General features: G+C 42.8%; 1 protein-coding gene across 1 annotated transcript in view; it reads left to right on the forward strand.

The window, feature by feature from the left end:
• Positions 1 to 11,680, forward strand: part of SP110 (SP110 nuclear body protein) — a 40,957-nt gene extending 29,277 nt beyond the window's left edge. Inside the window, 5 exon segments of the mRNA XM_011972816.1 lie at positions 1,963 to 2,111; positions 4,472 to 4,540; positions 9,909 to 10,007; positions 10,487 to 10,629; positions 11,435 to 11,680. Coding sequence (XP_011828206.1) covers positions 1,963 to 2,111; positions 4,472 to 4,540; positions 9,909 to 10,007; positions 10,487 to 10,629; positions 11,435 to 11,494 — 520 coding nt within the window. The 3' untranslated portion in view covers positions 11,495 to 11,680.
• Positions 11,681 to 12,046: the final 366 nt, after the last annotated feature.

A 12,046-nucleotide genomic window follows, 5' to 3' on the forward strand; every position in this document is an offset into this window, starting at 1 on the left:
GAAGAATCATTATGAAAATGATCATACTGCCCAAGGCAATCTACAGATTGAATCCAATTCTTATCAAAATACCAACATCATTTTTCACAGAATTAGAAAAAATAATCTTAAAATTCATATGGAACCAAAAAAGAGCCTGCATAGCCAAAACAATCCTAAGCAAAAAAGAACAAATCAGGATGCATCACATTACCAGATTTAAAATTATACTACAAGGATATAGTTACCAAAACAGCATGATACTGTTATAAAAGTGATACATAGACCAATGAAATAGAATAGAGAACTCAGAAATAAAGCCAAATACAACCAACTGATCTTTGACAAAGCATACGAAAACATAAATTGGGGAAATGACACCCTATTTAATAAATGGTGCTGGGAAAACTGGCTAGCCACATGTAGAAGAATGAAACTGGATCCCTATTTCTCACCTGACACAAAAATCAACTCAAGATGGATCAAAAATTTAAACCTAAGACCTGAAACCAGAAAAATTCTGTAAGAAAACCTAGGAAAAACTTCTGGACATTGACCTAAGCAAAGAATGCATGACTGAGACCCCAAAAGCAAATGCAACAGAAACAAAAATAAATAAATGGGACTTAAACTGAAAAACTTCTTTGTAGGAAAGGAAATAATCATCAGAGTAAACAGACAACATATAGAATGGGAGAAAATATTTGCAAATTATGCATCCAACAAAGAACTAATATCCAGAATCTACAAGAAACTCAAACATTACAGGAAAAAAAAAAACTCATCAAAAAGTGGGCAAATGACATAAATAGACATATTTCAAAAGATGTACGAATGGCCAAAAAACATCCGAAAAAATGCTCAACATCACTAATCATCAGGGAAATGCAGACTAAAACCGCAATGAGATACCACCTTACTCCTGCAAGAATGACCATTATTAAAAAGACAAAAAAAAAAAAAAAAAAAAAAGATGTTGACAAGGATGTGGTGAAAAAGGAATGTTTATACACTGCTGGTGGGAGTGCAAATTAGTACAACCTCTATGGAAACAGTATGGAGATTTCTTAAAGAACTAAAAGTAGAACTACCATTCAATCTAGCAACCCCACTACTAGGTATCAACCCAAAGGAAAATAAATCATTATATCAAGAAGACACCTGCACACATGTTTATTGCTACATAATTCACAATTGTAAAGATGCGGAACCAACCTGAGTGCCCATTGACCAACGAATGTGTAAAGAATATGTAGTATATATACACCATGGTGTACTACTCAGCCATAAAAAAGAATGAAATAATGTCTTTGGCAGCAACTTAAATGGAGCTGGAGGCCATTATGCTGAATGAGGTAATGGAATGGAAAACCAAATACTGTATGTTCTCACTTATAAGTGGGAGCTAAGATATTAGTACTCAAAGGCATACAGAGTGATATAATGGATTATGGAGACTCAGAAGGGGGAGGGAGGAAGAGGAATAAAAAACTATGTATTGGGTACAATGTACACTACTCAGATGAAGAGTGCACTAAAGTCTCAGACTTCACCATTATATAATTCATCCATGTAACCAAAAACCACTTGTACCCCAAAAGCTATTGAAATAAAAACAAACTAAAAAGAAACATACATTTAATATTTTCAAAAATTTAGTGCCTATTAAACATTCATTCAGCAATGGAGTATAAGGTGTGGGCCAGGTATCTGTCCTAGGTCCTGGGAACTCAGCAGTGAGAAAGACAGACACAAATCCCTACACTAGTGGAACTTGCATTCTAACTGATATACCTATAATTACTAAACAAAATGAGGACTTGAAAAAGAGAAATTGAAGTATTGTGAGTCTGGGGGAGAAGAAAGATACACACAAGAGAAGAGAGAATTATGGAGAAATTACAAGATAACTCCTGAAAGGGTAGGGGCTGGGAACATGAGAAGGGAGCTCACTAAACTATTCACAAATCTGTTTGGTCCAATGGCAACCTCACCTGGGCATGGCATCAAAGAGAAGCTCCAAGTGGTGGATAAGGTGACTGGATGGATAGACGACTCAACCTGGAACTCAGAGGTCATGATGAGCATCCAAAAGGCAAGAACTGAATGTGCCCAGAAGTCCAGATCAAAAGGTAAGACTAATGATGAAATCTGCTATTTGAATAGCTCAATGTATGAGGGTCTCCTGGAGCATGTACAGGGTCAGATAGATATGTAAAGTCGGTAGTAGAAGGAGGGAGATGTACAGACAAGAGGGACATGAAGACAGAGCATGGATCTGTTGATGTGACAGTGGTTGTGGGAAGAACTGTTCTCGGGGTGCAGTTCACCTTGGCTTTGCCATGTGGATTTACATGACCACTCCCCAGTGTCTGCTGTTTTCATTTCTATTATTAGAGTCGCCACTACTCTCTTGAGTTTGGGAGACTCCTTTCTGGTTCTGGCCAACCCAGTCTTGGAAGTGGCACCAATCCTCAGAGTGGACACATTTGCAAGATTATTTTTTAATGTTTCATTTCTAGAAGTGAAGTTGCTTGGTCAAGTCTGCATTTTTAAATTAGGACATATTTGTTGTCAAATCGCCTACATTATCTGTTTATACTCCCTTTAACATCATACAGACACCTTTTCCCTCCATTTTCTCCAACACTAGAAATAACAAGATGTGTCTATGATGACTGCCAAAGGTGAAGAGTGATATTTCACTGGTGTTTCCCTTTGAATTTCTTTGCACTAGGCAGGTGATCGAACATGCTGTGGTAGGTTATATTACAGTTCTCCCGTGTTCCAGTGCCCCACCTCCTCAGAAGTCCACAGCCCTGCCCTGTGGACTCAGGAATGCCCATGTGATAACTTAGCCAAAGAAATGTGGACCCAAGTTAGAGAGCCACTTTCAGGCCAAGGCTTTAAAAGCCCCTTTGTCTCCTTTCTGTCTGCCCAAGACCAGGAATGTTCTAGACAGAGGCTGCTCTGTCTGCAGGAGCCATGAGTGTCAGTGATGTAGGGCTGAGCCTCATCTAATTTATGATGAACAAACAGCATGAGAGAGAAGTAAACCTTTGTCATTGTAAACCAGAGCTTGGCAATTTTTTTCCAAAAAGGACCAGAAGATGCACGTACTTGACTCTGCCTCTGTAGTGTGACAGCAGCCAGAGGCAAATACATAGAGAAATGGGTGTGGCTATATTCCAATAAAACTTTATTTACATAAACAGGCAGTAGGCCAATTTGGCCCTTAGACCATAGTTTGCTAACACCTGTAATAAAACACTGAGATCTGGAGGATTGTGAATTACCACAGCATTACCTAGCCTATCTTTACCAATTTACCTGTTTTTTAAATAAATTTGACATTGGAATTTTTTCTTTTGAGGGTCATCTGTTTGAATTTGCCCATTTTTCTATAGGAATGGCCATTTTTTGTTTAATCAGTTAGGGAGATTAACCCTTTGTTATAATTATTGCAGTTTTTCTGATTTTGTTTCTGTCTTTGAACTTAAGAAGCTTTTGGTTGTGGAGCCATCTGCTTAGTTAGCTAGACAAATCAGTTTACCTTTAGCAGTATGGTTTATGCCAGAGTTTCTCAATCTTGGCATTATTGACATTTTGGACTGAATAATTCTTCGCTTCGGAGGCTGTCCTGTGTGTCATCGGATGTTTAGCAACATCTCTGGCCTCTACCCATTAGATGCCAGTAGCACCTGCTTCCCAGTCCTGACAAACAAAATGATTTCCAAACATTGCCAGATATCCCTGAGAGCAAAGTCACCCAGTGTTAACCACTGCTTTATGCCCTTTACTTCCTCCTTAAAAAGCCCTTCCTATGTGATATTTATAAGGCCATACAGTAGCCCCCCTTTATAAGCAGTTTTTTGTTCTATGATTTCAGTTACCTGGAGTCAACTGCAGTTTGAAAATCTTAAATGGAAAGTTCCAGAAATAAACAATTTATAAGTTAAAAATTATGTGCTGTTCTGAGTAGCGTGACGGTCTTGCACCATCCTGCTGTATCCCACTCGGGGATGTGAATCCTCTCTTGATCCAGTGTGTCTTACTGTATACGCAGCGCACCCATCAATCACTTAGTAGCTGTCTTGGTTATGAAGAATCTTGATTGAAGAATCATAGTATCTGCAGGGGTGTCCACTACCCATGGTTTCAGGTATCCACTGGAGGGCTTGAAACATATGGCCTGTGGATAAGGGGGGGACTCCTGTACATCCCTTTATTCTAGTATTTGTAGTAAATGTATTGATATATATTGATTCGTGGAAATTTGGCTTCTGTAGTATTTTTAGTTTTTCTGTCTTTTAACATGAGCTTGCTGTATTTCCTTAGTCAATGCTGCAAGGAAGTCCTTTCATAAGGACTCATATGTAACTTGTCTCTCCAAACTGGTAGAAAAACAGGAAAAAATACTTTAAGATTGTTAACATATGAGTCTTATAAATCTACGTTTGTAGCTATAAGTGATTATTAATTCTGTTTTTAGAAAAGAAAAAGGAAAAAGATATCTGTTCAAGTTCAGAAAGGAAATTTCAGAAAAATATTCACTGAAGAAGTAAGCAAGCAAGCCACAGCGCCTCCCTCTTGGGTTCCCCAGAGCCCTGGCCTCTGCTGCAAGCTCCACCCGCTGTCTCCTTCTCTCTCCCTTCTTCCACCATCCTTGTCCTTCTCCTCCGAAGTTGTTCTCCACCCTCATGGGTACCAGCTGAATTGGGTGCATCAGGAGTGCTGCCAGCCTAACAACCCACCCACTTGTGCACGGTGGCTATTTCCATACTTGGAAGGATTCTTTAACACAGAGCTGTACAAAGACCCAAAAATGATTAAGGATGATCACTAAACCTTTAAGTCAAGTTCTAAAATAAACTTCTATGTCTTCCATTCTAGGAATTAAAGGAAACCCTTATTCAAGCACAGCCTGACAGTGTTCTCGTTCCTTTTCCTGTGTTGGTTGGGACCCTGGGCTTGCTTCAGCCTCTCAGTCCTTCGGGCCTCTTTGCATCTCTGTCCTCTCCCTCCCATTCCTCTTCTTGCATTTATTTGTCTTCTGCTTTTATACCTCACTTCTTCAGCGTCATTTCTTGTCACCCTCTCTTCCTTTTTTAGTCTCCAGCCACTTTGGCCGTTTTTATTCATTATCGAAGTATAGTAGGTGCTACCCAAGGTGAGAACCCCAGACTGGTGTCATCGACAAGCATGTTGGTTGCAGGTCTACGAGAATAAGGAGCTTGTAAACCAACTGTGACGCTAAGCACACTGTTTTCATAGCTAGACTCCTCAGTGGCAACAGCAGTGCATTGATTCTGATCAAGCCCCTGTCCCATCGTATGTTGGAGCATTGAGTAGCACTGGTGGATGTGCTTGCAGAAAATGCATGTATCCTAAGAGTACAGCTTGATGGATTCACACACACACAGAAAAAGCACCCACATACCCAGCATGCAACTCAAGACACAGGATGTCACCAACACCCATAAACTACCCCTACCCATGTCTCTAGGGTCACATCAGCCTGATTCCTCACAGCATAGGTCATCAGATACTGAATGCTGCTACCTCGTTCCTGCTCAGTACCTCCTCATATGGGCCTTCCCACTCACCCCCCCAACCCCAAAGCTAATCCCCTTATCCTCCTCCCTTTCCTTGCTATACACCCTCAGACCTCACCTTTTCTTAAAAAAAAATTATTTTAAGTTCTGGGATACATGTGCAGGATGTGCAGGTTTGTTACATAGGTAAATGTGTGCCATGGTGGTTTGCTGCACCTATCAACCCATCCCATAGGTATTAAGCCCAACATGCATTAGCTATTTATCCTGGTGCTCTCCCTCCTGCTCCCCTGACAGGTCCCAGTGTGTGCTGTTCCCCTCCCTTTGTCCGTGTGTTCTCATTGTTTAACTCCCACTTATAAGTGAGAACATGCGGTGTTTAGTTTTCTGTTCCTGCATTAGTTTGCTGAGGATAATGGCTGCAAGCTCTAATCATGCCCCTGCAAAGAACATGACCTTGTTCCTTTTTATGGCTGCATAATATTCCACGGTGTATATGTACCACATATTCTTTACCCAGTCTATAATTGATGGATATTTAGGTTGAGCCCATGTCTTTGCTATTGTGAATAGTGCTGCAGTGAACATACACATGCATGTATCTTTATAATAGAATGATTTATATTCCTTTGGGTGTATACCCAGTAATGGGATTGCTTGCTGAGTCAAATGGTATTTCTGGTTCTAGGTCTTTGAGGAATTGCTACGAGGTCTTTCACAATGGTTGAACTAATTTACATTATCACCAACAGTATAAAAGTGTTCCTATTTTTTCACAGCTTTGCCAGCATCTGTTGTTTCTTAACTTTTTAATAATCGCCATTCTGACTGGCATGAGATGGTATCTCATTGTGGTTTTGATTTACAGTTCTCTAATGCTCAGTGATGTGGAGCTTTTTTTCATATGTTTATCAGCTGCATAAATGTCTTCTTATGAGAAGTGTCTGTTCATGTCCTTTGCCCACTTTTTAAAGGTGTTGTTTTTTTTCTTGTAAATTTGTTTAAGTTCCTTGTAAATTCTGGATATTAGACCTTTGCCCTCAGACCTCACCTTAAATGTCACTTCCACAGGGAAGCATTCTCTCTCCCAGCAGGTGGGGGTGGGTCTCCCTGACATGCCCTTGTGGAGACCTGCATTTTGTCTTCATGGCACTTATCTTAACTGTGATGAATGATCTGTGCACAGCCTGTTCACTGTGCAAAAGTCACGTGAGGTCAGTAAGCGGATGGGTCTTGCCCGTTGCTGTATGTCCAGCTCCCCATGCCTCACACAGCTGGTACTTCTTCATCAAGTTATGAACACCAGTATCTGGGCCCATCTGATGCATGTGCGTGAGTTAGAAAAAGGTGCCCCTACCTCAATTCACTACCTCATCTGTCACAGCCAATTCTTGAAACCAAACCCTTTTCTGCCATCTTCTGGAAGATTGTTGTACTAAGCAGGTACACTGATTCTGTTTCTAATATGAATCAGAGCACCCCTTAAGGATGGAGTCCTTGCTCAGGGCACAACCCATCAACTTTATGCAGAGGTCCTGATGAACATATAAATGTGTACCTTACATCACAGTTGGCAAAGCACTCTGATCCACATTTTGCCATTTAATTCCCATAATAAGTAAGTGTTATCAGCCCGTTTTACAGATTCAATTAAAGGGTAAAAGACTTGAATGAGCTAAAATCAACCTGTGTGTTCCAATTTCCAGCCCTTTTTCCTTTACAGGAAAAATGTACATGAACCCAGATTCCACCTCGTCTCAAACACTGATGGAGGCAGGAGCCCTGGCAAACGTTGACAGTTGTCCCTCAGCATCAGTTTCTTCTCCCTTCTGCCCTATCCGTAACTTCTCATTAAACACAGAGTATCTGTGCTGCTGTCGCTTGTATGATGTGGAGTCTCGTGGCATTTCTGATGATGTGGAAAGAGTGCTAGATACTGGGTCTGGCCTGTCTCAATTCCAGTGCCAGCTCCACCTCATGTAATGTGGTGACCACTGGCAATTCTCTCTCCACATCTGAGCCCAAGTCCCTCATCTGTAAAATGGGGACAGTCGTTGCCTTCTCATTCTTACACATTGTTGTGAGGATAGACGACACAGTGCATCTGCTGCTCTTACTATATCCTTGACTATCACTTTTCTCCTTACCACCCCATCTCCACCCCCCACCACCCCATCTCCACCCCCCGCCATCCCCTTCCCACACCCCTCGTGTATACATCATAGAGCTCCCAAATCATTCCCCAGGACTGTGGTCTTTCCATGCATAATTTCCACCTTGTGCTTCTTCCCCACGTTCTGTAGGAATTCCCGGAGTTGATCTGGATTATGAATTCGTTTTTTACCATGCCGCTATTCCTCGTCTGGATTCAGCTTTTCTTCTTAATTTTCTCCACCTTGCTTTTCCTTTCCCTGAGCTCTCTCTTCTCTAATTGCTTGCTTTTCACAGCAGGTTCCTCGTTGTTTGCTCACGCTTCCTAATGGGGACCTAAATCCACCGCTGCTACAGCTCACTTTACAAAGGAACCAGCTGATGTTAGAGAGCCCCAAGCATCCCCCACAGGGTTCCTGGGGCTGCAGGGTTTCATCCTTCAAGGCCTGGTTGCTGAGATGAGTAGGTGAGACTGAGCCAAACTCAGCACTATTGGGAACAGGCCAGAAAGCTGCCCTGAGGCATAGGACAGCTGGCTTTGGAAGTCCTTGGGCCTAAAGGCCCCACTTCACTTGATGACTTGCCTCCACTGGGTAAGGAAGGGACTGATGCTTGTCCCCATGACTCTGCACATCCGCTTGCTACCCGTGGCCCCCAAAACCACCCCCTGCTCCCTCATCTGCTTGTGAATGTGTTTGGGACGTTTGTGTTCACTAAAGCTATATTCACCACAGGGAATTAGAGAAGACATTTCTCTGGAGACAGAGAACTGTAGAAGGTCCCCATAGCTGTGCTAATCTCCCTCAAGGTTTGCAACAGTGGTCCAGAGTCACCTGGAGCTCCGCCTTTCACCCACATTAGGAACCTGCGGCAGCAAGTTTCCCACTCAAATCTGATAACAGTAATTCACACTTAGGTAATCCTTCTAGTAAGTGGCAGAGCCAGGATTATAAGCCCCTCCCACCCCCACCCCTGCCCGCACCCTAGTCTGGCTCCCAAGGACACGCTCTCATCTGCTGTGCCATATTTACTGAGTAGAGTCTAGAGACAAATGGTGGAGCTGGCCCCTCCATGCAAGAGGGCTGCTGTTGAAACAAAGTTTTTCCCACCCTAAGTTCCCACACACCCCCTACCTTCCACCCCCATGCCTAGCCTTGCTGCCAGCCTCTGCTCCTGTGAGGCCAGGCATCCTGTAGGGTTCTGTCGGGGGGATTACATCCTCACTTCTCAGTGTCCCTCCTTTCTCAGTCTGACTCTACCTGCCTTGTATCTTTCCTGAGAAATGAATGGCTTCTTCACCACTGATGCTGTTCCTTCCCCTTTCCATCAATGCTCTTGTTTTGCCATTTGTTTTCCTTTAGCTCTTTCAATAACCGTTTGAGGCAAGGGAGAGAGTTGGACCAGATGTTCTCCTAGGCTCATTTTAGGCGTAATATCCTCTGTAACTCAACATAAGACATGGACAGCCCCTTCATTTCTGCCCAGAGAAACAGCCCCTGCTGTCTGTCTTTAATAAATTCACCCATAGTGAGGTTGGAGGGGAAGGCAGCAGGAATTGCTGAGATTTATTTTAAACCCTCTTGCAACTGCTTCTCCTGAATCTAGACTCCAGATTTCTACCCAGGGATTCTGAGTTGCCAGCCCGCTCCGTGAGAAACTGGGAAATTAGTTCAGAGCTCTCCAGGGTTTTCTTTTATTCATCAAGGAAGAAGCAGGGAAGCAATAAAATGAAAAGAAACAGCAAATAATTAAGACTGACACCATCCTCTCAGTGCCAGCCACCTCACTCACCCAAGTCTTCATTTGAATCAGGAAATAAGATTGTAAATGAAGATTTTTTTTCCTCTGGCAACATGAATGCAAAGAAATATTTTAGGTAGGCAACTTCCATCAGCACAGAGAGATCAGCAGGACGCTTATAGAATAGAAGACTATTCGGTGGCAGCCAATTCACTTGCAAATTAAGACACATTCACTGAAGAAGCCCTATATGTTCTACTAAAATGTTTTGTTGGCTGTAGTGTTGGTGGCGGTGGTGGTGGTTTGTTGCAGGCTGCTGTGTACACATAGCTTATTTGCCACTCGAGATGAAAGAGTTCCTGCAAACTAACCAGAGAATGTTCCCCAGTACCCTGTACATTATTGGAATTCATGGAGGGGAGAATTCAAAAGGAAGATGGAATGAAGACTGAATAACATGAAACTGTTCTCTTCTACTTTCAGGAAAACCCAAAAGTGACACTGTGGATTTTCACTGTTCTAAGCTCCCCGTGACCTGTGGTGAGGCGAAAGGGATTTTATATAAGAAGAAAATGAAACACGGTGAGGTCCTTGGTCTTCTGCTCTTTGGAATCCCTAGATGAAGGACTCACTAGAAGGGAGGAAAATACCTGGGTGTATAATTGATCAGGAAATGGACCCTAGGCTGCAGAAGAAGAGACACTTCTTAGGAAGGAATTTCCAAACTCTTCCACATCATGGTATTTTTGGCAACCAGATCACTCCACTCCCACCTGGAAGTCACCCATGGGCCCTGCTGTACTGACAGCCATGTCCTTGCTGCATGTAGGCACCCACATGAATGCAAAATCTGTCCCACCCCCTCACCACTCAGTCAGGCTTTAGGGCTGGCTTCAGTCCAAGAGGGGAGGCCTTCAGACTCCCCTGCTACTGCTTCCACCTCACAGAGGAAGTCTCTCTTGACCTGGAAAGGTAGAAGGCCACAATTAGGATGAAGAGGTTTAGGGTGAATTCACAGAGAAGGGTGGTAGATCCAAGAATGGGCTTTCTTTTTCTTACAGGATCCTCAGTAAAGTGCATTCAGAATGAGGATGGAACTTGGTTCACACTAAAAGAATTTGAAATGGAAGGAAAAGGAAGAAACACAAAGAATTGGAATCGGAGTATACGTTGCGGAGGAACGACCCTAGCAGAGCTGCTGAAAGTATTATAATGACAAGCGACAGATAGGTGACGGGTTTAAATCCTTGAAGGAGAAGTGGGGTTTTAACAGCAGAAATGTGAAGAGCTCCCGTTAGGATTCAAGAGCATGATTTAAAAGGAGTTAAATGTTCACAGAAAAAAAATTGTGGGTGACAAAGTTAGGAGCACAGATTGTTCCTGATGGTGGAGAACTTTAAATGCCAGTAAAGGAGTGCAGGAACTTTAAATGCAGGCAGAGGGCTTTGAGGTCCAGAGAGATGTAAGACGCTCAAAAGAAACTAGCTGAACAGATGCCTGCGATCGCTCCTCTGCGTCCTCTACCTGACACCTATTCAAGGCCAGCTCATCTGGCCCCCTGCAGCATTTCCAGACTGCCCAGTCCATGGTCCATCTCTCTGCTGCGCGTCCACAGCAGGCTATTCCTGTCCTGAGAACTAGTCTCTGTGATCCCAGGACCCAACACAAGGCCCCTCTCAGTAACACTCAAGAAATTATCACTAGGATGAAATCATAAAGATTTTATCTAGAGAGGAAAAATGGAAGAAGAAAGGAATGGATGGGAAAGAGTAAGAAAGAAGAACTTGGGTCATGGGTTTGAGTGACAGGGGAAAAAGTGATTTTATCACTAAGTGAGGTCCAGAAGAAAAACTGACTCGGGGAGGGAGCTAATTTTTCTTTTTGACGCCTTGGGTTTGAGATCCAGTGTGATGTCTGGGTACAGATACTCATAGGAAGTGGGAAGGCCAGTATCTACAGAAGAAAAACCTCCAGAATAACCTCATTCATTGACTCCTTCTGTCTTTCAGAATGGACTTTTGCTCTGTCCTCCAAGAATAAATCTCAAGAGAGAGTTAAATAGCAAGTGAATTTCTACTACCCTCTCAGTCACCATGTTGCAGACTTTCCCTGTCTGGAGGCTCACCTTAGAGCTTCTGAGTTTCCCAGCTCTGAGTCACCTCCACATTTGGGCATGGCATCTTCAAAACAATTTTCGTAGTTAATTTGGGATGGGGAAGCAAATGACTCTAAAATAAAAATTAAATGAAAAAGCTCATCATGTCCATGTGTTTTAGAAAAAAGATCTGGATATTTGGATGGCTATAAACCAAAGGTGTCAGAAATAAAATACTCTAAGCCTAGATAACATAGCAAGATCCCATCTCTAACACATTTTTTTTAATCAGCCAGGAATGGTGGTGTGCACCTGTAGTCCCAGCTACTCAGGAGGCTGAGGTGGGAGGATTGCTTGAGCCCAGGAGTTCAAGGCCAGCCTGAGTGATATAGTGAGACTCTGTATTGCTATACAGAGCGATGTAATCCCAGCACTTGAGGAGACCAAGGTGGGTGGATCCCTTGAGCCCAGGAGTTTGAGACCAGCCTGGGAAACAGGGAAAAACCCCTTCTTTACAAAACATACA

Source organism: Mandrillus leucophaeus, unplaced genomic scaffold, assembly GCF_000951045.1.
Source record: "Mandrillus leucophaeus isolate KB7577 unplaced genomic scaffold, Mleu.le_1.0 Scaffold1301, whole genome shotgun sequence".
NCBI classification, from domain to species: Eukaryota; Metazoa; Chordata; class Mammalia; order Primates; family Cercopithecidae; genus Mandrillus; species Mandrillus leucophaeus.